The sequence below is a fragment of the Bombus bifarius genome, unplaced genomic scaffold (genome assembly GCF_011952205.1).
Source record: "Bombus bifarius isolate JDL3187 unplaced genomic scaffold, Bbif_JDL3187 scf7180000008227, whole genome shotgun sequence".
In the NCBI taxonomy this organism is placed as follows: domain Eukaryota; kingdom Metazoa; phylum Arthropoda; class Insecta; order Hymenoptera; family Apidae; genus Bombus; species Bombus bifarius.
Window position 1 is genome coordinate 1227169 of NW_022884524.1, and position 26740 is coordinate 1253908.

Sequence of the window (26740 nt, forward strand, 5' to 3'; positions counted from 1 at the left end):
GTCACCAAATGCCGCGAAAAGAATTTTGGATGATCTACACTGGACTGCAACGTGGGACATCGTCGGTCCAGTGTGGGTCACCAAATGCCGCGAAAAGAATTTTGGATGATCTACACTGGACTGCAACGTGGGACGCCGTGGGACAACGTTGGACACCGTGGGACACCGTTGGACACCGTTGGACACCGTTGGACACCGTTGGACACCGTGGGACACCGTGGGACACCGTGGGACACCGTGGGACACCGTGGGACACCGTTGGCTATGTCGAATCCATTCTGAGCCCATTCTGTACAATGATACTTATCTGACTTGGAACGAGATATAAAAATCTATTCTTTTTTTCCACTGAATCTTGCGGTTATTTTGTGCACAGGAGTGCGTCGCGTGAGTCCATTGATTCTTCTGAAAGATCCCGATGTACGAAATCATTCTCTTATTTCAAACCAATTTTTAACGAATTATCTTATTGTTTCAAAGTGAGTTATAACGTCATAAACTTGCAAATTAGTAACAGGTAGATTCAAATACCTCGAAACAAGGTTTCGCGCGCGTTTGCACAGTATTCTTTAAATATATTTAGTGGCGAACTTTTGAATTCTTGCAAATATTTTCCATTATTTAAAACACGCGACTGTAGTGTATTTTTGGAATGTATATTTCGTATTCTAATAACGAAAATTCACAGTATATATTCTAATTGCGAACAATATTATTCTTGCAAACGATTGCATTGCATTCACGTTATTCATGAGCATTTGTTTGCTATCGAAAAATACTCACAATTTTCAACTAAATAATATTTTTCAAACTTGTTCCAATTTCTTAATAATAATCTTTAAGCGTAAAAAAATAGCAGTATTTTCTAAATAAACGTTCGATAGGAAAAAGAAGAAAATTGTCGAAACGACGTTTCGCTTCTTCCTCAAACACCCCCCCCCCCCGCCCTTAAACAACCACCATTTCCACCACTGGACTTTACACGGTTCCTGCCTGATGTTAGTCTCCCTGATGATATTCGCTGGGATACCGCAGCATCCAGGGTAACGTCCTCTGTTTCTCCGCATCGAACGGTGAGTCGCATGCATTTTTGTTCCTCCGGTCACTCAATCATGTCGTAGGATGAAAGGTCCGAATCGGCACGGGTGACTGGTTGTATTACGTAGAATTTTATGAGCATAGTGACCGCGGGTATTTTTTTATACCCGTGAGTAGTAACGTTCTTTTTTTAAATTTATTAGTTTAGGATAGGTCTTCTTGCACAGCGCGATTATAATAATTAGTTTAAATACATACACTTGAGAATATATTCGTGTTATTTATAAGCATGCATGTTAACATTCCGTATGAATATTTGCAAATGGCAAATATATACACGAATATACTTGTTTGACATAAATATACTTGTTCTTAAGCAATGAATTAATCGTGACAATATTAAGTCACGTTCGTTTATTTCACTTTAGCTAGAATTTAAAATACGAGTTAAAATTCATTTTTTCCCGTACAAGAATATGTGAAATTTTACGTGCAAGAAGACACTTCGCGACAGGCAGATTTTTGAATCAAAGCAATAATTTTGAACACTGCTTCTGCACTTTCGAGTATATGCTTTGATAAAGAGATCGCCTGAGATTATTTCTTTCTTAGTAATATATTTGAAGTCAATTACTCCATTTGATCGAGTCACAGTCTTTTTCAATTAACGCTACCTTTATGCAATATTAAAATTTTGTTCTGATTTATTAAATTAATAAAGTAGAGTTACTTGATTACTATTAAATTAATAAAGTAAATTTAATCAGATACAAAGTAGTAAAATATAAAATCAAAGAACGTTAGTCCGTTAAATAAAAATTACACAAACTAATCATCTTTTTAGATCAGGATTTTCAGGTTTAACCCTTTCCGTGCCCATTGTCAGGATCTCATTCACGTGCCCAGGTGCTACTTGAATGGGAGAGAGACATTGGGCACGATGATCTAGAATTAAGTAATGTAATAATTTGTCAGCGACTGACGATGTGTTAGTGTATCGTGCACGACGTATTTTCCACATTATGTGTGTGTGTTGTTAGGCCGTGGAACTGCGTCGCTTTTTCTCATTCGTTAAAACTTCAAATATTAAAAATGTCGAGACATATATCGATTCAATTTACGTCTCGATAGAATCACAATTTGTGGTAATACCGTCCACCCGATTAAGTGTAACCACGCTTTTAATATTGCCGTCAATTACAATTATAATTCCAAGTTTACTTACATTTATTTTAACGATATCATTTCCTCAGACGTGTTTTATCATGTTTTACGCAATGGTCACTAGCCTTCGTCAGTCGATTTCAGGAAAACGGTACGTACCTTAGAGTGTGCATGCTGTGTATTAAGCTCGGGTGTCGGAGGCGTCCCGGGACGTCCTCTCTAGTGTAGGACCTTTGCGCCCGAGCGTTTGTGTGAGAACCGTGGAGCGAGTGTGTTGGTGTGCCTGTTTTGCCATTTTTTTAAATATAGCGCTAGGTAGGATAGGTAGTATACTTTCTGGTATGTCTGTTAATTATAAGTAGGTAGGGCCGGGCAGGTTGGCACAGTCTCTGGTCGGGTAGGCGCGTTTTCGTGTGACCAACCTGTTTCTGGAAATCTGATTTGAAAAATCGACGGCGAAACTGGCACGAGTAGAGCATGCTCTCGTCTCTGGTTTTGCCTTTCGATTTTTCGAATTTCGCGGTCGCGGTCGCGAATGGGTCGAAACGAACGTTTATTGCTCGAGCACGCACATGCGAGTGAGCAACGATCACTGCTGTGATCGTTGGTCAGTCCATGTGCACTTCAATCGGCTTCCGCGGTTTATATTTTTATTTTTCCTTGGTAAGTTTTTTTTTTGTTTGCGATTTAGAAGTCTCGAGCTTAGATTTAAGTTTCAGCGGGCATTGCGCCCGAAGAAAGAAGAGGCTATAAGCCGAAGAGGCCCGGCAAACTGCCACTCAAGAGGGCAACTACTAATGGCTCCCCATCCTCTGGGTCATCCAGAGCATGGGAAGTCATTATTGTTACTACTTTGTCACTATGCTCGATTTTAGTACTTGTAGTAGTAGTAGTAGCAGTAGTAGTAGTAGTAGTAGTTTGCTTTTTTGACCGATGTATATATCGGTCCATCGTCCCATTGGGCAAATCGCGATTTTTCTTATTAGTGTTGCGGCAAATTAATTACGGGTTGTATTAGAGTTGCGAAATAACATCGCGGCTTTCCATTAGTGCGGCGAGAAAATGATTACGGTTTGAATTAGAGTTGCGATAAAATGATAATCGCGTTTGCTTTAGAGTTGCGAATTACGATATCGCGATTGTCTTTTGCAAATTTTATTATAAATTTTTAGAATTTCTTATGGAATTATACGTATCAGAATTTATTCTGTTTTCTATTGTTAAAAATTAGATTATAAAAATGTTAGTTTTCAGTTAATTTTATAGAATTACAAGTAGCAATATCAGAATATTTAAAGTAGCTTTTTCATATAGTAAATAGTAATTTTTATTTGAATTCACTATAAGAATTAGCGTTGCGATAATGAATGATCGCGTTTTGTTAAGTAGAGTTGCGTTTACAAAATGCCCAAACCCCCCGACTGCATTGGTCGGACACTGTTCCTGGATCACACGATACAGCTGCAAGAGTTGTACAAGTGTGATCGTTCATCGGCAACCTCCTAAATGGTTGCACTGCGATATGTCAGCCCCCCACTCGCGATTTTTCTTATTAGTGTTGCGATAAATTAATTACGGGTTGTATTAGAGTTGCGAGATGACATCGCGGCTTTTTATTAGTGTGACGAGAAAATGATTACGGTTTGAGTTAGAGTTGCGATAAAATGATAATCGCGTTTGCTTTAGAGTTGCGAATTACGATATCGCGATTGTCTTTTGCAAATTTTATTATGAATATTTAGAATTTATCCTATTTCCTATTGCTTAAAATTAGATTATAGAAATGTTAATTTTCAATTAATTTTATAGTATTGCAAGTAGCAATATCAGAATATTTAAAGTAGCTTTTTCATATAGTAAATAGTAATTTTTATTTGAATTCACTATAAGAATTAGCGTTGCGATAATGAATGATCGCGTTTTGTTAAGTAGAGTTGCGTTTACAAAATGCCCAAACCCCCCGACTGCATTGGTCGGACACTGTTCCTGGATCACACGTATAGCTGCAAGAGTTGTACAAGTGTGATCGTTCATCAGCAACCTCTTAAATGGTTGCACTTCGATCTCTCGCAATTAGTGTTGCGTATTGCTTAAATACGAGTGCGTAGATTTATACTTATTAGCGTTGCGTATCAAATTTCGGGAATTTTCAGACTTTCCTTTTCTTTTTTTTTAATGGTAGATTAATTGGTATTGCAGATATAACAAAGCACTCGTCGTGTTTGATTTTGAGAATTTTCTGCTTCATAAATATTGGTAGTAAATTAGCGTTGCGAAACAAGAATATTCAGTTCCACACTAATCGGGTTTATATAGAGTGGAAGACGATTGAATTTTAGTAGCCCTTCTGGCTACTGCTTCGTTTCTTTTTCAGCGCCCCTTATTAATGCGCCCCTTATTACTACGTTTATTACTGAAAATACTGCTATAAGACATATTCTTAAAAGTTAAAAGTTAAAAGACAAGGCAGTTGATTTTATAATAATCGGGGTTTCCCTCATCTTAGTTATTCCAAATGAACTTTTTAATTTTTAATTCAGATTAAATTCAATTACTTAAAATTCTTGTTCTCATCGTAACCCTTCGTTTCGATCAAAAAGATGCAAATGATTCTCTATATTTGCTAAAATTTAATCAATAGTAATTTGATATATAATTGATCATTATTAGTAGTTTATTTTTCATTTTTGAAATTGTTCTCGTCTTAAAGGTGACTGTTTCTTTCATATACCAAAACCAGAAAATGAATTTGTTCCAGAGTTATCAATTTGCAGAAAGTACATTTCAATTACATATATGAACATTTCACAGCATATAAAATATGTATGCTAGATACCCACATGATTTTTCTTCCATTGCCTGATTGTTCAGGCTTCTTCCCGTTTCCCCATTTTTAAAAGAAGCATATTGCGGTTACGTTGGAGTATATAACTTTTCGATAATTTCATAAGTTTAGTACAATGAGTCGTATGTCTCTTTTGCAAGACTCTAAATTGTATATGCAGCGTCAATAGTTTCATTTCCATTCCTTCGTTCCAAGTTAGACAAATGTATCATTGTTACCGAATGTTGCCAGTACGGTTGCGAATTATAGTACAATGTTTGTACTGATGGATATAATCGTTTTCGCAGATTAATCAGTTGCTTAACTTTTGGAAAACCACTATATCGATAAGTACAAACATTGCACAATAATTCAATACCAAGCTAAGAACCACGCTATTACAGTCCAGTTTGGATTACGAAAAGCCACGAAGAGAATTTTGGATAATCTAAACTGGACTGCAACGTGGGACGCCGTTGGACACCGTGGGACGCCGTTGGACACCGTGGGACGCCGTTGGACACCGTGGGACGCCGTTGGACACCGTGGGACGCCGTTGGACACCGTGGGACGCCGTTGGACACCGTGGGACGCCGTTGGACACCGTTGGACACCGTGGGACGCCGTTGGACAACGTTGGACGCCGTTGGACAACGTTGGACAACGTTGGACAACGTTGGACACCGTTGGACACCGTTGGACACCGTTGGACGTCGTTGGACATCGTTGGACACCGTTGGACACCGTTGGACACCGTTGGACACCGTTGGACAACGCTGGACAACGTTGGACACCGTTGGACATCGTTGGACAACGTTGGACACCGTTGGACATCGTGGGACACCGTTGGACACCGTGGGATGCGTGCGTCTTAGTCTTAATTAATCGTAAGGTAGATACCTATGTTAAGTGCATTGTGAGCTCATTCTGTACAACGACATTTATCCACCTTAGAATGAAAAAAAGAAAGATCTCGTCTCCCTTCACTCGCTTACCACACAGTACTTATCGTACTCGCGATTTATCGGTTCGCGATCACTCAGTTCTTTCAAACCGTAGCGTGACGTACTCGCTCGCGCGTATTCCACGTACGTGCGGGTCAACGTGCACTGGACAACTCTTTGGATTCGTAAGTCGCCCCAAGGACTCCTCTGTCTCGGTGACTGCTCGACGACTGCTCGACGTTCGCATCGGATCGCGGGAGTTGTCGTCGCGCCGGTGATGCTAGCGAATCTGTTGGGGATTCAGTCGTGGATCTGCATTCCTGTCCGATTGGTACTTTGGTACTCGGTCAGGGACCTGCAATTTCACGTCCTCCGTAATTCTGTTCGGGCCCGCGGGAGTGGACCCCACTGTTCAGTTGAGGTCAATGCCTTCGTAATCCTGTTCAGCGGTCCCTCCCCGTGAGTGGACCCCACTGTTCAGTTGAGGCCTCTTGCCTTCGTAATCCTGTTCAGCGGTCCATCCCCGGGTTCCACATGTTCAGTTGGAGTGTGTTAAGTTGCTGGCCTATGTGCTGGATCCACGGCTGAATTACCCGTGGATCACTAGCATCATCGGTCGGTGCCATCGACCGCGACTCGTGTAAGTTTCGAACGGCGAAACAGGAATCGAGTTACGGTCAATTCTTGGGCTTTCCGCTGAACCTCGGGGTTATCTCGTGTACGGGGGTACGTCGCGTAGGTTTGTGAGTTCTTTCGAGAGATCGCGATCTCGTTCGTTTCGGGCGCGTCGCGATTTTTTCCTTTATCATCTGATTCATCGGGCATTTTCTTGTTTTCCCATTTTTAAGGGATACTTATTGAGATCACGTTAGAGTTTTATAACTTTTCAGTATCTTCAATATCTTACAGTGTCGCAAAAAAAAAAAAAAAAAAAAAATAGAACCATAACTAGTTTAGTACAGCGACTCGTATGTGTCTTCTGCGAGACACGAAATGGTATATACAGTGTCAGTAGCTACATTTTCTTCCTTTCATTCGAAGTTAGATAAATGTGTGTTTGATACCGAATGATGCCAGTAGGGATGCGAATTATTGTACGATATTTGTACTGATCGATGTAATCGTTGTGTGGGAGATAGATGGTGTGTTATGTATGTTGTTTTACCTTTGTAAAGATTCATGTAAGCGCTGCGTTCGAGATATGTGTTTCGCAGTTACGCTACGAAACAACTATCTCTTTACGCAGGCCCATGATCAAGTAGAGTCAGAACTCGACATTCTTGCCAATAGGTTGAATGTCGAGACCGATGCATAATGTTAAATAGCTCATGGGCGGGTCTCGTGCGTAGTCACCTCCTCGTGGTGAGACCTGGTAATTGGCATCGCTTTCCAAAAATTAATCAGTTGATTGATTAATCTTTGGAAAACGATACCAAGCCAAGAACTACGCATCAGTCCAGTTTGGATCACCAAAATCCTCTAAGAGAATTATGGATGATCTAGACTGGACTGCACCCTGGGACACCGTTGGACACCGTGGGACGTCGTTGGTCCAGTATGGATCACCAAAAGCCACGAAAAGAATCTTGGATGACCTACAATGGACTGCAACGTTGGACGCCGTGGGACAACGTTGGATAACGCTGGACGCTGTTGAACACCTTTGGACACCGTTGGACACCGTTTGACACTGTTGGACACCGTTGGACACCGTTGTACACCGTGGGACACCGTTGTACACCGTCGGACACCGTTGGACATCGTTGGACACCGTTGTACACCGTCGGACACCGTTGTACACCGTCGGACACCGTTGGACATCGTTGGACACCGTCGGACACCGTTGGACACCGCCGGACACCGTTGGACACCGTTGGACACCGATGGACACCGTTGGACACCGTTTGACACTGTTGGACACCGTTGGACACCGTTGTACACCGTTGGACACCGTTGTACACCGTTGGACACCGTTGTACACCGTCGGACACCGTTGGACATCGTTGGACACCGTCGGACACCGTTGGACACCGCCGGACACCGTTGGACACCGTTGGACACCGATGGACACCGTTGGACACCGTTGGACACCGTCGGACACCGTAGGACATCGCCCGACACCGTATTACACCGTAGGACATCGTTGGACACCGTTGGACACCGTTCGGGTTAGGTTGGGGTTAGGTTGGGGTTAGGTTAGGTTGGGGTTAGGTTGGGGTTAGGTTGGGGTTAGGTTGGGGTTAGGTTAGGTTGGGGTTAGGTTGGGGTTAGGTTGGGGTTAGGTTAGGTTGGGGTTAGGTTGGGGTTAGGTTGGGGTTAGGTTGGGGTTAGGTTGGGGTTAGGTTGGGGTTAGGTTGGGGTTAGGTTGGGGTTAGGTTGGGTTAGGTTGGGGTTAGGTTGGGGTTAGGTTGGGTTAGGTTGGGGTTAGGTTGGGGTTAGGTTGGGGTTAGGTTGGGGTTAGGTTGGGGTTAGGTTTGCGGAGAACTTCGGAGAAGTTGGCGGGCCCATGCCTGTCAAGACCACTCACCTCACCTTCTCGCGGGGCTCCCTGTCGCCCTGCACCGGCTTCGACCGGGGCAGGGTGCGAAAGAGTGAGTGGCACCAGGACGGAGACTTCGACGACGACCTTGGCGAAAAACAAACAAAAAAACATGGAAATGGAGAACAGAAACGACAACGTTTACGGTGCAGGGGAGGGATACCCCAGTACCGGCGCAGTCGTGGGTAGTGAAGTGGGCCCCGCTGCGTCGATATCTCGCGACCACGGCCGTTCGAGGGTGGACCGTCAGGCCCCCGGACGCGTTTATACGACTGGCGACGGAACAGCAGGAGAGAGGAGGAGGATAACCACAGGAGGACATCCAGAGGATGACAGGACGGAGACCGCGGAGGAGCCTCCGAGGAAGGCGACGAGACGTTCGCCGAGAGCCGCGAACAGGTCCGAGTACGTTTTTCTCGCGCCGACCACGATGGACGACGGTACGACACCGCTGGCGGGGGGATCGCGGGGGCGGGCGAGGTCCGACGACGAGGAGTCGGTCGCCTCGTTCGCCTCGCGCTCGTCGCTGGCTTCGATGGCGTCCAGGTGCAAGAGGAAGAGAACGGGAGCCACGACAACACCGGAGGTGTCGGAAGAGCTGGAGGTGCAGATGAGGACGAGCTCCCCGGCGGAGATCAGCGCGGGTTTGACGATGCACGTGTCGGAGATAATGCACGTCGCGACGACGTCGTCAAACCTGAAGGGGACTTACATCAGATCCCTCAAAAACGCGGCGAGTTACATCACCGCCGCCTGGAACGAGGAATCCGCGAGGAGGGCGAGGCCAGCGCGAGGCGCCGGCGACGACGTGGACGCGAGGCTGTCCGTGCTGGAGGGGGAGAACGCGGCCCTCCGCCAGGAACTGAGGAGACTGGCCGCCCACGTCAACGAGTGCCCGCGATGCGCCGACGCGGCGCCCGAATACGTCCGCCCGCCGTGGGAAGGCGGAAACGACAGGACGCGGCTGGACGCCCTGGAAAGAGCGGTCCGAGAACTGGGACCCTCCATTCTCAGGACAATCGAGGAACGATTCGGGGACGCACGACGGCAACGCACCCCCGAAGGACGACCCAGCGGGGACCGCCCCGTCGAACCTCCCGCGGCCCAGCCGACGCCGACCCGAAGGGAACGGGACGACGGCGGATGGGAGTTGGTGGAAACAAAGAAGAAGAGGAGGAGAAACAAGAAGACGGCGAACCGGACGAAGGCAGCCGTCGCCGCCGCCGCCGGAGGAGAGGCGGCGAGGAAAGGATCGACCGCGCCACCACCGACGCGGGTACGGCGGCAGCAGCAACCCCAGCCGGGCGGCGACACGACGGGCGCACCGAAGGCGAGCGCCCCCGCGACGCAGAGAGGACCACCGCGGGCACCCAAGGTGGTCACGCCCCCTCGCGCACCGCGAACATCCGCGGTGACTCTGACGTTAAACGAGGGAGCGAGGATGTCGTACGCCGACGTCCTGGAGGCAGCGAGAACGAGGATTCCGCTATCGGAGCTCGGGACGGAGCGCCTGGAGATGAAGAAGGCGATGACGGGCGCCATTATAATACAAGTTCCCGGCGACAAGGACAGGGGAAAGGCGACGCTACTGGCGTCGCGGCTGGCCCAGACCCTGGACCCGACGGCGGTGAGAATCGCCACCCCGACCAGGATGGCGGAGCTACGCGTGACCGGGATAGACATCTCGGTCAAGAAGGAGGAGCTGCGGAGAGCACTGGCCTCGGCGGCGGGATGCGGCAGCGCGGAAGTGCAGGTGGGCGAGATCGGCGCCACCAGAGGCGGCCTCGGGTCGGCGTGGATCAAGTGCCCGGCTGCAGGAGCCCGCAAGCTGGCCCAGGCGGAGAAGATAGCCCTGGGCTGGTCAACGGCGAGGATAAGGGCCGTGCCGAAGCGCCCGTTGCAGTGCTTCAGGTGCCTGGAACTGGGGCACGTGCGCGCCACGTGCGTATCCGGCGAAGACCGAGGGCACCTGTGCTACAGGTGCGGCGGGAGCGGACACCGCGCCAGAGGCTGTCCCGCCTCCGCTCCCAAGTGTCCGCTGTGCGAATCGCTCGGGGCACCCGCGAATCACAGGATGGGCGGAGAGGCGTGCAATCCCCCGAAGGTCAAGAGGAGGAGACCGACCCGCCAACCAGCAGCGGTAGCAGCAGCAGCCGCCGCGGTACGGACACCAGGAAGCGCCGCCGAACCACCAACAGCAGCGGCGGATGGCCGGGAGGAGGCCATGGAGGTGACGGCATAGTTCAAGCGCCTGCTGCAATGCAACCTCGGTAGGTCGAGACGAGCGCAAGATCTGCTCGTCCAGACCATCCGGGAGAACGAGGTGGCCCTAGCGGCGGTGGCCGAACCGCACCGTATACCCGACTCGCCCAACTGGATCGGGGACCTGGACGGATCCGCGGGGATAACGTGGACGTCGGCCTCGTGCGTCTCGCTGGACCGTGGCAACGGCTTCGTCGCGGTCGAGTGGCTAGGAGCGGCGGTGGTGGCGGTGTACGTCTCTCCGAACATCGACCTGGCCGCGTACGGGGACTTCCTGGACCGAGTCGGCGAGTGCATCCGAGGATGCCTCCCCCGCCAGGTGCTCGTGCTGGGGGACTTCAACGCCCACTCGACGCAATGGGGAAACCCAAGGACCAACTCCCGTGGAAGGATGCTCACCGACTGGGCAGCGAGTCTGGGGCTCCTGCTGGCGAACAGGGGCTCGGCGAGCACCTGCGTGGCGTGGAGAGGATCCTCCGTGGTGGACATCACGTGGGCTACCCCGGAGTTGCTCAGGCGAATCCGCGACTGGAGAGTGGCCGAGGGGGTGGAAACGCTGTCCGACCACCTCTACGTACTGATGGAGGTGACCCTGGGGACCGAGGACGACGCCGGGACGATACGACGACGACCGGGAGAGAACCGTCGCCGCCCGCCGCCGCCGCCGCGATGGCGCCTGAAGGAGATGGACAAGGAGATGCTGCGGGCGGCCACGACCGTGTCCGCCTGGAGCTGGGACGCCCGACGGACGACCGAGCGAGGAAGTATCGACGAGGAGGCGGAGGAGCTCCGAAGATACATGACCGCGGCGTGCGACGCCTCGATGCCGCGCTCCGTCCCGGGGGGTGGACGAGACCGGGGAACGTACTGGTGGACCCCGGAGATCGCCGAGATGCGAGAGAACTGCGTGCGTGCCCGCAGAAGATTTCTAAGGGCCCGTCGTCGCAGACTGACGCGCGACGAGGAGGAGATTTCCCGCTTCTACGAGGAGTACAGAGAGGCGAGACGGACTCTTCAGCGGGAGATCAAGACCGCGAAATCTCGGTGCTGGGCGGAGCTGATCGAGGAGGTGGAATCCGACCCGTGGGGACGGCCGTACAAAGTGGTCACCAAGAAGCTACGACCTTCGGCGCCCCCGCTGACCTCGGACATGGACCCGACGCTGTTGGACAACGTCATCGGGACGCTGTTCCCGCCGGAAGACAGGGACGCGAGCCGACCGGCGCCATCCTCCCCCTCCGCCGACGACGACGACGAGGAGGCGGCGACGACGACCGCGACGGGATGGAGCGAGGAGCTGCGAGTCAGCGACGAGGAACTCTTCGAAGCAGCCAGGAGGACGGCGTCCCGCGACGTGGCGCCAGGCCCCGACGGAATACCGGGCCGAGCGTGGGCGGAGTCGATCGTCACCATGGCTCCACGCCTGCGACACCTGTTCGACAGATGCCTGGAGGAGGGCGCCTACCCCCGGACATGGCGGACGGCCAGGCTGGTGCTGTTACGGAAGGAGGGCCGCCCGCCGGACTCGCCGTCCGCGTACCGGCCGATATGCCTGCTGGACGAGGTGGGCAAGATGCTGGAGAGGATCGTCGCCGCCCGGCTGGAGGCTCACGTGACCCGGAGGACGCCCGGATGGCACGACAGCCAGTACGGATTCCGCCGCGGCCGCTCGACCGTGGACGCGGTGAAGAGGCTGAGGACCATGGCCGAGGACAAGGTCGCCCGAGAAGGGGTAGCGGTGGCGGTGTCGCTCGACGTCACCAACGCCTTCAATTCCATCCCCTGGGCTAGGATCGTGGAGGCCCTGCGACACTTTGACGTCCCGGCGTACCTGGTGGGGATCGTCCGCGCGTACCTTTCCGACAGATACATCGTCTACGCCGGAAGGGACGGGGAAGAAAGAAGACGGATCGAGCGCGGCGTTCCGCAGGGGTCGGTGTTGGGTCCGATACTCTGGATCACGGCCTACGACTCGGTCCTCCGATGTCCGATGCCCCCCGGGGCTGGAATGGTGTGCTACGCCGACGACACCCTGGTCCTGGCCGGGGGACGATGGTGGCAGGACACGGCGAACCGCACGGAAGACGCCGTGGCGTGCGCGATGGGCGCCATTCGGAGGCTCGGCCTGACGGTGTCGCCGGCCAAGTCCGAGGCGCTGTGGTTCTTCGACCAGCGACGAAGAGGAACGCCTCCCACAGGATCGACGGTGAACATCGGCGGAGAAGAGGTCCCGGTGAGACGCCAGATGAGGTACCTGGGTCTCACGATCGACAGCGGATGGACCTTCGGACCGCACTTCGAGCAACTGGTCCCGAAGGCGACGGCCGCGGCCAACGCCCTGTGCGGCCTCCTACCGAACATCGGCGGAGCAGGATCGAGAGTACGCCGACTCTACGAGGGAGTAGTCCGGTCCCGAGTTCTCTACGGGGCACCCGTCTGGGCCAGAAGCCTGGCGACCAGTCGCCGCAGCCTGACCTTGCTGCGGAGGCTGCAGAGGACGACCGCTATCCGCATCGCGAGAGGCTACAGGACGACATCGTACGCGTCGGCGACCGTGCTAGCGGCGTCCCCGCCGTTCGAGCTGCAAGCCCTGGCGCTCGAACGCGTATACGAACACCAAAGGAGGAACCCGACGCCATCCACCTCTGGCCAGCCGGCCTCGAACATCCGGGAGGAGGCGAAGAAGGAGGTCTGGGAACGATGGCGCTCGCAGCTGATCCAGGAGGACGCCGTGCGGCCGCACCGGGCCGTTCGCGCCGTGCTTCCCAACTGGGAGACGTGGAGGGATCGAGGCGGAGCACCGCTGACCTTCAGGATGACGCAGCTGCTCACCGGCCACGGAGTATTCGGCGAGTACCTGCTAAGGATTCGGCGAGAGGCGACGTCCGTCTGCCACCACTGCGAGGAAGAGGAGGACACGGCGCAGCACACGCTGGAGTTTTGTCCGGCGTGGGCGGAACCACGACGCGTCCTACGGCTCGAAATCGGCGAGAGCTTAGCCCCAGAAGCGGTCGTCGCGGCCATGCTAAGAGGGCGCCAGGAGTACGCCGCTGTCCGCACCTACTGCGAGCATGTGATGCTGGCGAAGGAGCGGGCGGAAAGGATAAGGGAACGAGCTCGCGACCCGTCCAGGACATCGCAGCGCCCTAGGAATACCGCGCGCCACAGGGGCGCGACGCCACCACCGGCGCCACCACGCCCGCCGTAGCAGCGCGTGGAAACCAGGAAGGGGCTTCAGGGGACGGGGTCCCAGGACGAAGCAGCAGGAGCGAGGCGCTAGGGGGCGTGGTCCCCCCCTAGCGGTCCAAGAAGAAGAACAGGACGCCTCCCTTCGACGAAAGGAGAGATAGACGCCCGGGGGTAACCGGTAGTAATTCGGGAGAGATCCCGGGTGCATCTCGACTCAGGCGTCAGGACAGGCCACCGTGGAGTTTTAGTCGGTAAGAGTCCGACACTACCCGCTAGCGGGTGTCCATGAGGATTTCTCCACGTTAAAAAAAAAAAAAAAAAAAAGGTTGGGGTTAGGTTGGGGAGCACGAGGCGGGCATGGGTTCCCGGGGCATAGGACCATGCCCTGGGAAACCCCGATGGATCTGATGTTCTCTTACAGTCGGGTGGCGGCCGATCGGTGCCCTTGGCACCCGTCGGTTCGCCGATCCGGTGCGGAGAACTTCGGAGAAGTTGGCGGGCCCATGCCTGTCAAGACCACTCACCTCACCTTCTCGCGGGGCTCCCTGTCGCCCTGCACCGGCTTCGACCGGGGCAGGGTGCGAAAGAGTGAGTGGCACCAGGACGGAGACTTCGACGACGACCTTGGCGAAAAACAAACAAAAAACATGGAAATGGAGAACAGAAACGACAACGTTTACGGTGCAGGGGAGGGATACCCCAGTACCGGCGCAGTCGTGGGTAGTGAAGTGGGCCCCGCTGCGTCGATATCTCGCGACCACGGCCGTTCGAGGGTGGACCGTCAGGCCCCCGGACGCGTTTATACGACTGGCGACGGAACAGCAGGAGAGAGGAGGAGGATAACCACAGGAGGACATCCAGAGGATGACAGGACGGAGACCGCGGAGGAGCCTCCGAGGAAGGCGACGAGACGTTCGCCGAGAGCCGCGAACAGGTCCGAGTACGTTTTTCTCGCGCCGACCACGATGGACGACGGTACGACACCGTTGGCGGGGGGATCGCGGGGGCGGGCGAGGTCCGACGACGAGGAGTCGGTCGCCTCGTTCGCCTCGCGCTCGTCGCTGGCTTCGATGGCGTCCAGGTGCAAGAGGAAGAGAACGGGAGCCACGACAACACCGGAGGTGTCGGAGGAGTTGGAGGTGCAGATGAAGACGAGCTCCCCGGCCGAAATCAGCGCGGGTTTGACGATGCACGTGTCGGAGATAATGCACGTCGCGACGACGTCGTCAAACCTGAAGGGGACCTACATCAGATCCCTCAAAAACGCGGCGAGTTATATCACCGCCGCCTGGAACGAGGAATCCGCGAGGAGGGCGAGGCCAGCGCGAGGCGCCGGCGACGACGTGGACGCGAGGCTGTCCGTGCTGGAGGGGGAGAACGCGGCCCTCCGCCAGGAACTGAGGAGACTGGCCGCCCACGTCAACGAGTGCCCGCGATGCGCCGACGCGGCGCCCGAATACGTCCGCCCGCCGTGGGAAGGCGGAAACGACAGGACGCGGCTGGACGCCCTGGAAAGAGCGGTCCGAGAACTGGGACCCTCCATTCTCAGGACAATCGAGGAACGATTCGGGGACGCACGACGGCAACGCACCCCCGAAGGACGACCCAGCGGGGACCGCCCCGTCGACCCTCCCGCGGCCCAGCCGACGCCGACCCGAAGGGAACGGGAGGACGGCGGATGGGAGTTGGTGGAAACAAAGAAGAAGAGGAGGAGAAACAAGAAGACGGCGAACCGGACGAAGGCAGCCGTCGCCGCCGCCGCCGGAGCAGAGGCGGCGAGGAAAGGATCGACCGCGCCACCACCGACGCGGGTACGGCGGCAGCAGCAACCCCAGCCGGGCGGCGACACGACGGGCGCACCGAAGGCGAGCGCCCCCGCGACGCAGAGAGGACCACCGCGGGCACCCAAGGTGGTCACGCCCCCTCGCGCACCGCGAACATCCGCGGTGACCCTGACGTTAAACGAGGGAGCGAGGATGTCGTACGCCGACGTCCTGGAGGCAGCGAGAACGAGGATTCCGCTATCGGAGCTCGGGACGGAGCGCCTGGAGATGAAGAAGGCGATGACGGGCGCCATTATAATCCAAGTTCCCGGCGACAAGGACAGGGGAAAGGCGACGCTACTGGCGTCGCGGCTGGCCGAGACCCTGGACCCGACGGCGGTGAGAATCGCCACCCCGACCAGGATGGCGGAGCTACGCGTGACCGGGATAGACATCTCGGTCAGGAAGGAGGAGCTGCGGAGAGCACTGGCCTCGGCGGCGGGATGCGGCAGCGCGGAGGTGCAGGTGGGCGAGATCGGCGCCACCAGAGGCGGCCTCGGGTCGGCATGGATCAAGTGCCCGGCTGCAGGAGCCCGCAAGCTGGCCCAGGCGGAGAAGATAGCCCTGGGCTGGTCAACGGCGAGGATAAGGGCCGTGCCGAAGCGCCCGTTGCAGTGCTTCCGGTGCCTGGAACTGGGGCACGTGCGCGCCACGTGCGTATCCGGCGAAGACCGAGGGCACCTGTGCTACAGGTGCGGCGGGAGCGGACACCGCGCCAGAGGCTGTCCCGCCTCCGCTCCCAAGTGTCCGCTGTGCGAATCGCTCGGGGCACCCGCGAATCACAGGATGGGCGGAGAGGCGTGCAATCCCCCGAAGGTCAAGAGGAGGAGACCGACCCGCCAACCAGCAGCGGTAGCAGCAGCAGCCGCCGCGGTACGGACACCAGGAAGCGCCGCCGAACCGACAGCAGCGGCGGATGGCCGGGAGGAGGCCATGGAGGTGACGGCATAGTTCAAGCGCCTGCTGCAATGCAATCTCGGTAGGTCGAGACGAGCGCAAGATCTGCTCGTCCAGACCATCCGGGAGAACGAGGTGGCCCTAGCGGCGGTGGCGGAACCGCATCGTATACCCGACTCGCCCAACTGGATCGGGGACCTGGACGGATCCGCCGGGATAACGTGGACGTCGGCCTCGTGCTTCTTACTGGACCGTGGCAACGGCTTCATCGCGGTCGAGTGGCTAGGAGCGGCGGTGGTGGCGGTGTACGTCTCTCCGAACATCGACCTGGCCGCGTACGGGGACTTCCTGGACCGAGTCGGCGAGTGCATCCGAGGATGCCTCCCCCGCCAGGTGCTCGTGCTGGGGGACTTCAACGCCCACTCGACGCAATGGGGAAACCCAAGGACCAACTCCCGTGGAAGGATGCTCACCGACTGGGCAGCGAGTCTGGGGCTCCTGCTGGCGAACAGGGGCTCGGCGAGCACCTGCGTGGCGTGGAGAGGATCCTCCGTGGTGGACATCACGTGGGCTACCCCGGAGTTGCTCAGGCGAATCCGCGACTGGAGAGTGGCCGAGGGGGTGGAAACGCTGTCCGACCACCTCTACGTACTGATGGAGGTGACCCTGGGGACCGAGGACGCCGGGACGATACGACGACGACCGGGAGAGAACCGTCGCCGCCCGCCGCCGCCGCCGCGATGGCGCCTGAAGGAGATGGACAAGGAGATGCTGCGGGCGGCCACGACCGTGTCCGCCTGGAGCTGGGACGCCCGACGGACGACCGAGCGAGGAAGTATCGACGAGGAGGCGGAGGAGCTCCGAAGATACATGACCGCGGCGTGCGACGCCTCGATGCCGCGCTCCGTCCCGGGGGGTGGACGAGACCAGGGAACGTACTGGTGGACCCCGGAGATCGCCGAGATGCGAGAGAACTGCGTGCGTGCCCGCAGAAGATTTCTAAGGGCCCGTCGTCGCAGACTGACGCGCGACGAGGAGGAGATTTCCCGCTTCTACGAGGAGTACAGAGAGGCGAGACGGACTCTTCAGCGGGAGATCAAGACCGCGAAATCTCGGTGCTGGACGGAGCTGATCGAGGAGGTGGAATCCGACCCGTGGGGACGGCCGTACAAAGTGGTCACCAAGAAGCTACGACCTTCGGCGCCCCCGCTGACCTCGGACATGGACCCGACGCTGTTGGACAACGTGATCGGGACGCTGTTCCCGCCGGAAGACAGGGACGCGAGCCGACCGGCGCCATCCTCCCCCTCCGCCGACGACGACGACGAGGAGGCGGCGACGACGACCGCGACGGGATGGAGCGAGGAGCTGCGAGTCAGCGACGAGGAACTCTTCGAAGCAGCCAGGAGGACGGCGTCCCGCGACGTGGCGCCAGGCCCCGACGGAATACCGGGCCGAGCGTGGGCGGAGTCGATCGTCACCATGGCTCCACGCCTGCGACACCTGTTCGACAGATGCCTGGAGGAGGGCGCCTACCCCCGGACATGGCGGACGGCCAGGCTGGTGCTGTTACGGAAGGAGGGCCGCCCGCCGGACTCGCCGTCCGCGTACCGGCCGATATGCCTGCTGGACGAGGTGGGCAAGATGCTGGAGAGGATCGTCGCCGCCCGGCTGGAGGCTCACATGACCCGGAGGACGCCCGGATGGCACGACAGCCAGTACGGATTCCGCCGCGGCCGCTCGACCGTGGACGCGGTGAAGAGGCTGAGGACCATGGCCGAGGACAAGGTCTCCCGAGAAGGGGTGGCGGTGGCGGTGTCGCTCGACGTCACGAACGCCTTCAACTCCATCCCCTGGGCCAGGATCGTGGAAGCCCTGCGACACTTTGACGTTCCGGCGTACCTGGTGGGGATCGTCCGCGCGTACCTTTCCGACAGATACATCGTCTACGCCGGAAGGGACGGGGAAGAAAGAAGACGGATCGAGCGCGGCGTTCCGCAGGGGTCGGTGCTGGGTCCGATACTCTGGATCACGGCCTACGACTCGGTCCTCCGATGTCCGATGCCCCCCGGGGCTGGAATGGTGTGCTACGCCGACGACACCCTGGTCCTGGCCGGGGGACGATGGTGGCAGGACACGGCGAACCGCACGGAAGACGCCGTGGCGTGCGCGATGGGCGCCATTCGGAGGCTCGGCCTGACGGTGTCGCCGGCCAAGTCCGAGGCGCTGTGGTTCTTCGACCAGCGACGAAGAGGAACGCCTCCCACAGGATCGACGGTGAACATCGGCGGAGAAGAGGTCCCGGTGAGACGCCAGATGAGGTACCTGGGTCTCACGATCGACAGCGGATGGACCTTCGGACCGCACTTCGAGCAACTGGTCCCGAAGGCGACGGCCGCGGCCAACGCCCTGTGCGGCCTCCTACCGAACATCGGCGGAGCAGGATCGAGAGTACGCCGACTCTACGAGGGAGTAGTCCGGTCCCGAGTTCTCTACGGGGCACCCGTCTGGGCCAGAAGCCTGGCGACCAGTCGCCGCAGCCTGACCTTGCTGCGGAGGCTGCAGAGGACGACCGCTATCCGCATCGCGAGAGGCTACAGGACGACATCGTACGCGTCGGCGACCGTGCTAGCGGCGTCCCCGCCGTTCGAGCTGCAAGCCCTGGCGCTCGAACGCGTATACGAACACCAAAGGAGGAACCCGACGCCATCCACCTCTGGCCAGCCGGCCTCGAACATCCGGGAGGAGGCGAAGAAGGAGGTCTGGGAACGATGGCGCTCGCAGCTGATCCAGGAGGACGCCGTGCGGCCGCACCGGGCCGTTCGCGCCGTGCTTCCCAACTGGGAGACGTGGAGGGATCGAGGCGGAGCACCGCTGACCTTCAGGATGACGCAGCTGCTCACCGGCCACGGAGTATTCGGCGAGTACCTGCTAAGGATTCGGCGAGAGGCGACGTCCGTCTGCCACCACTGCGAGGAAGAGGAGGACACGGCGCAGCACACGCTGGAGTTCTGTCCGGCGTGGGCGGAACCACGACGCGTCCTACGGCTCGAAATCGGCGAGAGCTTAGCCCCAGAAGCGGTCGTCGCGGCCATGCTAAGAGGGCGCCAGGAGTACGCCGCTGTCCGCACCTACTGCGAGCATGTGATGCTGGCGAAGGAGCGGGCGGAAAGGATAAGGGAACGAGCTCGCGACCCGTCCAGGACATCGCAGCGCCCTAGGAATACCGCGCGCCACAGGGGCGCGACGCCACCACCGGCGCCACCACGCCCGCCGTAGCAGCGCGTGGAAACCAGGAAGGGGCTTCAGGGGACGGGGTCCCAGGACGAAGCAGCAGGAGCGAGGCGCTAGGGGGCGTGGTCCCCCCCTAGCGGTCCAAGAAGAAGAACAGGACGCCTCCCTTCGACGAAAGGAGAGATAGACGCCCGGGGGTAACCGGTAGTAATTCGGGAGAGATCCCGGGTGCATCTCGACTCAGGCGTCAGGACAGGCCACCGTGGAGTTTTAGTCGGTAAGAGTCCGACACTACCCGCTAGCGGGTGTCCATGAGGATTTCTCCACGTTAAAAAAAAAAAAAAGGTTAGGTTGGGGTTAGGTTGGGGTTAGGTTGGGTTAGGTTGGGGTTAGGTTGGGGTTAGGTTGGGGTTAGGTTGGGGTTAGGTTGGGGTTAGGTTGGGGTTAGGTTGGGGTTAGGTTGGGGTTAGGTTGGGGTTAGGTTGGGGTTAGGTTGGGGTTAGGTTGGGGTTAGGTTGGGGTTAGGTTAGGTTGGGGTTAGGTTGGGGTTAGGTTGGGGTTAGGTTGGGGTTAGGTTGGGGTTAGGTTGGGGTTAGGTTGGGGTTAGGTTGGGGTTAGGTTGGGGTTAGGTTGGGGTTAGGTTGGGGTTAGGTTGGGGTTAGGTTGGGGTTAGGTTGGGGTTAGGTTGGGGTTAGGTTGGGGTTAGGTTGGGGTTAGGTTGGGGTTAGGTTTTCCCGGGGCATAGGACCATGCCCTGGGAAACCCCGATGGATCTGATGTTCTCTTACAGTCGGGTGGCGGCCGATCGGTGCCCTTGGCACCCGTCGGTTCGCCGATCCGGTGCGGAGAACTTCGGAGAAGTTGGCGGGCCCATGCCTGTCAAGACCACTCACCTCACCTTCTCGCGGGGCTCCCTGTCGCCCTGCACCGGCTTCGACCGGGGCAGGGTGCGAAAGAGTGAGTGGCACCAGGACGGAGACTTCGACGACGACCTTGGCGAAAAACAAACAAAAAACATGGAAATGGAGAACAGAAACGACAACGTTTACGGTGCAGGGGAGGGATACCCCAGTACCGGCGCAGTCGTGGGTAGTGAAGTGGGCCCCGCTGCGTCGATATCTCGCGACCACGGCCGTTCGAGGGTGGACCGTCAGGCCCCCGGACGCGTTTATACGACTGGCGACGGAACAGCAGGAGAGAGGAGGAGGATAACCACAGGAGGACATCCAGAGGATGACAGGACGGAGACCGCGGAGGAGCCTCCGAGGAAGGCGACGAGACGTTCGCCGAGAGCCGCGAACAGGTCCGAGTACGTTTTTCTCGCGCCGACCACGATGGACGACGGTACGACACCGTTGGCGGGGGGATCGCGGGGGCGGGCGAGGTCCGACGACGAGGAGTCGGTCGCCTCGTTCGCCTCGCGCTCGTCGCTGGCTTCGATGGCGTCCAGGTGCAAGAGGAAGAGAACGGGAGCCACGACAACACCGGAGGTGTCGGAGGAGTTGGAGGTGCAGATGAAGACGAGCTCCCCGGCCGAAATCAGCGCGGGTTTGACGATGCACGTGTCGGAGATAATGCACGTCGCGACGACGTCGTCAAACTTGAAGGGGACCTACATCAGATCCCTCAAAAACGCGGCGAGTTATATCACCGCCGCCTGGAACGAGGAATCCGCGAGGAGGGCGAGGCCAGCGCGAGGCGCCGGCGACGACGTGCACGCGAGGCTGTCCGTGCTGGAGGGGGAGAACGCGGCCCTCCGCCAGGAACTGAGGAGACTGGCCGCCCACGTCAACGAGTGCCCGCGATGCGCCGGCGCGGCGCCCGAATACGTCCACCCGCCGTGGGAAGGCGGAAACGACAGGACGCGGCTGGACGCCCTGGAAAGAGCGGTCCGAGAACTGGGTCCCTCCATTCTCAGGACAATCGAGGAACGATTCGGGGATGCACGACGGCAACGCACCCCCGTAGGACGACCCAGCGGGGACCGCCCCGCCGACCCTCCCGCGGCCCAGCCGACGCCGACCCGAAGGGAACGGGAGGACGGCGGATGGGAGCTGGTGGAGACGAAAAAGAAGCGGAGGAGAAACAAGAAGACGGCGAACGGGAAGAAGGCAGCCGTCGCCGCCGCCACCGGAGCAGAGGCGGCGAGGAAAGGATCGACCGCGCCACCACCGACGCGGGTACCGCGGCAGCAGCAACCCCAGCCCGGCGGCACGACGGCCGCACCGAAGGCGAGCGCCCCCGCGACGCAGAGAGGACCACCGCGGACACCCAAGGTGGTCACGCCCCCTCGCGCACCGCGAACATCCGCGGTGACCCTGACGTTGAACGAGGGAGCGAGGATGTCGTACGCCGACGTCCTGGAAGCGGCGAGGACGAGGATTCCACTATCGGAGCTTGGCACGGAGCGCCTGGAGATGAAGAAGGCGATGACGGGCGCCATTATAATTCAAGTCCCCGGTGACAAGGACAGGGGAAAGGCGACGCTACTGGCGTCGCGGCTGGCCGAGACCCTGGACCCGACGGCGGTGAGAATCGCCACACCGACCAGGATGGCGGAGTTACGCGTGACCGGGATAGACATCTCGGTCAAGAAGGAGGAGCTGCGAAGAGCACTGGCCTTGGCGGCGGGATGCGGCAGCGCAGAGGTGCAGGTGGGCGAGATCGGCGCCACCAGAGGCGGCCTCGGGTCTGCATGGATCAAGTGCCCGGCGGCAGCAGCCCGCAAGCTGGCCCAGGCGGAGAAGATAGCCCTGGGCTGGTCAACGGCGAGGATAAGGGCCGTGCCGAAGCGCCCGTTGCAGTGCTTCAGGTGCCTGGAGCTGGGGCACGTGCGCGCCACTTGCGTTTCCGGCGAAGACCGTGGACACCTGTGCTACAGGTGCGGCGGGAGCGGACACCGCGCCAGAGGCTGTCCGGCCTCCGCTCCCAAATGTCCGCTTTGCGAGTCGCTCGGGGCACCCGCGAATCACAGGATGGGTGGAGATGCATGCAACCCCCCTAAGGTCAAGAGGAGGAGACCCATCCGCCAACCAGCAGCGGTAGCAGCAGCAGCAGTCGCCGCGGCAGGGACACCAGGAAGCGCCGCCGAATCAGCAGCAGCGGCGGATGGCCGGGAGGAGGCCATGGAGGTGACGGCATAGTTCAAGCGCCTGCTGCAATGCAATCTCGGTAGGTCGAGAAGAGCGCAAGACCTGCTCTTCCAGACCATCCGGGAGAACGAGGTGGCCCTAGCGGCGGTGGCGGAACCGCATCGTATACCCGACTCGCCCAACTGGATCGGGGACCTGGACGGATCCGCCGGGATAACGTGGACGTCGGCCTCGTGCTTCTTACTGGACCGTGGCAGCGGCTTCGTCGCGGTCGAGTGGCTGGGAGCGGCGGTGGTGGCGGTGTACGTCTCTCCGAACATCGACCTGGCCGCGTACGGGGACTTCCTGGACCGAGTCGGCGAGTGCATCGGAAGATGCCTCCCCCGCCAGGTGCTCGTGCTGGGGGACTTCAACGCCCACTCGACGCAATGGGGAAACCCAAGGACCAACTCCCGTGGAAGGATGCTCACCGACTGGGCAGCGAGTCTGGGGCTCCTGCTGGCGAACAGGGGCTCGGCGAGCACCTGCGTGGCGTGGAGAGGATCCTCCGTGGTGGACATCACGTGGGCTACCCCGGAGTTGCTCAGGCGAATCCGCGACTGGAGAGTGGCCGAGGGGGTGGAAACGCTGTCCGACCACCTCTACATTCTGATGGAGGTGACCCTGGGGACCGAGGACGACGCCGGGAGAAGACGACGAGGACCGAGAGAGAACCGTCGCCGCCCGCCGCCGCCGCCGCGATGGCGCCTGAAGGAGATGGACAAGGAGATGTTGCGGGCGGCCACGACCGTGTCCGCCTGGAGCTGGGACGCCCGACGGACGACCGAGCGAGGAAGTATCGACGAGGAGGCGGAGGAGCTCCGAAGATACATGACCGCGGCGTGCGACGCCTCGATGCCGCGCTCCGTCCCGGGGGGTGGACGAGACCAGGGAACGTACTGGTGGACCCCGGAGATCGCCGAGATGCGAGAGAACTGCGTGCGTGCCCGCAGAAGATTTCTAAGGGCCCGTCGTCGCAGACTGACGCGCGACGAGGAGGAGATTTCCCGCTTCTACGAGGAGTACAGAGAGGCGAGACGGACTCTTCAGCGGGAGATCAAGACCGCGAAATCTCGGTGCTGGACGGAGCTGATCGAGGAGGTGGAATCCGACCCGTGGGGACGGCCGTACAAAGTGGTCACCAAGAAGCTACGACCTTCGGCGCCCCCGCTGACCTCGGACATGGACCCGACGCTGTTGGACAACGTGATCGGGACGCTGTTCCCGCCGGAAGACAGGGACGCGAGCCGACCGGCGCCATCCTCCCCCTCCGCCGACGACGACGACGAGGAGGCGGCGACGACGACCGCGACGGGATGGAGCGAGGAGCTGCGAGTCAGCGACGAGGAACTCTTCGAAGCAGCCAGGAGGACGGCGTCCCGCGACGTGGCGCCAGGACCCGACGGAATACCGGGCCGAGCGTGGGCGGAGTCGATCGTCACCATGGCTCCCCGCCTGCGGCACCTGTTCGACAGATGCCTGGAGGAGGGCGCCTACCCCCGGACATGGCGGACGGCCAGGCTGGTGCTGTTACGGAAGGAGGGCCGCCCGCCGGACTCGCCGTCCGCGTACCGGCCGATATGCCTGCTGGACGAGGTGGGCAAGATGCTGGAGAGGATCGTCGCCGCCCGGCTGGAGGCTCACGTGACCCGGAGGACGCCCGGATGGCACGACAGCCAGTACGGATTCCGCCGCGGCCGCTCGACCGTGGACGCGGTGAAGAGGCTGAGGACCATGGCCGAGGACAAGGTCGCCCGAGAAGGGGTAGCGGTGGCGGTGTCGCTCGACGTCACCAACGCCTTCAATTCCATCCCCTGGGCTAGGATCGTGGAGGCCCTGCGACACTTTGACGTCCCGGCGTACCTGGTGGGGATCGTCCGCGCGTACCTTTCCGACAGATACATCGTCTACGCCGGAAGGGACGGGGAAGAAAGAAGACGGATCGAGCGCGGCGTTCCGCAGGGGTCGGTGTTGGGTCCGATACTCTGGATCACGGCCTACGACTCGGTCCTCCGATGTCCGATGCCCCCCGGGGCTGGAATGGTGTGCTACGCCGACGACACCCTGGTCCTGGCCGGGGGACGATGGTGGCAGGACACGGCGAACCGCACGGAAGACGCCGTGGCGTGCGCGATGGGCGCCATTCGGAGGCTCGGCCTGACGGTGTCGCCGGCCAAGTCCGAGGCGCTGTGGTTCTTCGACCAGCGACGAAGAGGAACGCCTCCCACAGGATCGACGGTGAACATCGGCGGAGAAGAGGTCCCGGTGAGACGCCAGATGAGGTACCTGGGTCTCACGATCGACAGCGGATGGACCTTCGGACCGCACTTCGAGCAACTGGTCCCGAAGGCGACGGCCGCGGCCAACGCCCTGTGCGGCCTCCTACCGAACATCGGCGGAGCAGGATCGAGAGTACGCCGACTCTACGAGGGAGTAGTCCGGTCCCGAGTTCTCTACGGGGCACCCGTCTGGGCCAGAAGCCTGGCGACCAGTCGCCGCAGCCTGACCTTGCTGCGGAGGCTGCAGAGGACGACCGCTATCCGCATCGCGAGAGGCTACAGGACGACATCGTACGCGTCGGCGACCGTGCTAGCGGCGTCCCCGCCGTTCGAGCTGCAAGCCCTGGCGCTCGAACGCGTATACGAACACCAAAGGAGGAACCCGACGCCATCCACCTCTGGCCAGCCGGCCTCGAACATCCGGGAGGAGGCGAAGAAGGAGGTCTGGGAACGATGGCGCTCGCAGCTGATCCAGGAGGACGCCGTGCGGCCGCACCGGGCCGTTCGCGCCGTGCTTCCCAACTGGGAGACGTGGAGGGATCGAGGCGGAGCACCGCTGACCTTCAGGATGACGCAGCTGCTCACCGGCCACGGAGTATTCGGCGAGTACCTGCTAAGGATTCGGCGAGAGGCGACGTCCGTCTGCCACCACTGCGAGGAAGAGGAGGACACGGCGCAGCACACGCTGGAGTTCTGTCCGGCGTGGGCGGAACCACGACGCGTCCTACGGCTCGAAATCGGCGAGAGCTTAGCCCCAGAAGCGGTCGTCGCGGCCATGCTAAGAGGGCGCCAGGAGTACGCCGCTGTCCGCACCTACTGCGAGCAGGTGATGCTGGCGAAGGAGCGGGCGGAAAGGATCAGGGAACGAGCTAGCGACCCTTCCAGGACATCGCAGCGCCCTAGGAATACCGCGCGCCACAGGGGCGCGACGCCACCACCGGCGCCACCACGCCCGCCGTAGCAGCGCGTGGAAACCAGGAAGGGGCTTCAGGGGACGGGGTCCCAGGACGAAGCAGCAGGAGCGAGGCGCTAGGGGGCGTGGTCCCCCCCTAGCGGTCCAAGAAGAAGAACAGGACGCCTCCCTTCGACGAAAGGAGAGATAGACGCCCGGGGGTAACCGGTAGTAATTCGGGAGAGATCCCGGGTGCATCTCGACTCAGGCGTCAGGACAGGCCACCGTGGAGTTTTAGTCGGTAAGAGTCCGACACTACCCGCTAGCGGGTGTCCATGAGGATTTCTCCACGTAAAAAAAAAAAAAAAAAAAAGGTTAGGTTGGGGTTAGGTTGGGGTTAGGTTGGGGTTAGGTTGGGGTTAGGTTGGGGTTAGGTTGGGGTTAGGTTGGGGTTAGGTTGGGGTTAGGTTGGGGTTAGGTTGGGGTTAGGTTGGGGTTAGGTTGGGGTTAGGTTGGGGTTAGGT

General features: G+C 58.4%; 2 protein-coding genes across 2 annotated transcripts; both read left to right on the forward strand.

Moving 5' to 3' along the window:
- The first annotated feature begins 14340 nt into the window (after positions 1-14340).
- LOC117211286 lies at positions 14341-19959 on the forward strand. The gene is made up of 2 exons (XM_033454995.1): positions 14341-16722; positions 16798-19959. The coding sequence occupies exons 1-2, from the start codon at positions 14341-14343 to the stop codon at positions 19957-19959; spliced, it is 5544 nt and encodes a 1847-aa protein (XP_033310886.1).
- A 704-nt stretch (positions 19960-20663) lies between these two features.
- LOC117211287 lies at positions 20664-26285 on the forward strand. Its single transcript, XM_033454996.1, has 2 exons — positions 20664-23045; positions 23121-26285. The coding sequence occupies exons 1-2, from the start codon at positions 20664-20666 to the stop codon at positions 26283-26285; spliced, it is 5547 nt and encodes a 1848-aa protein (XP_033310887.1).
- The last annotated feature ends 455 nt before the right edge of the window (positions 26286-26740 follow it).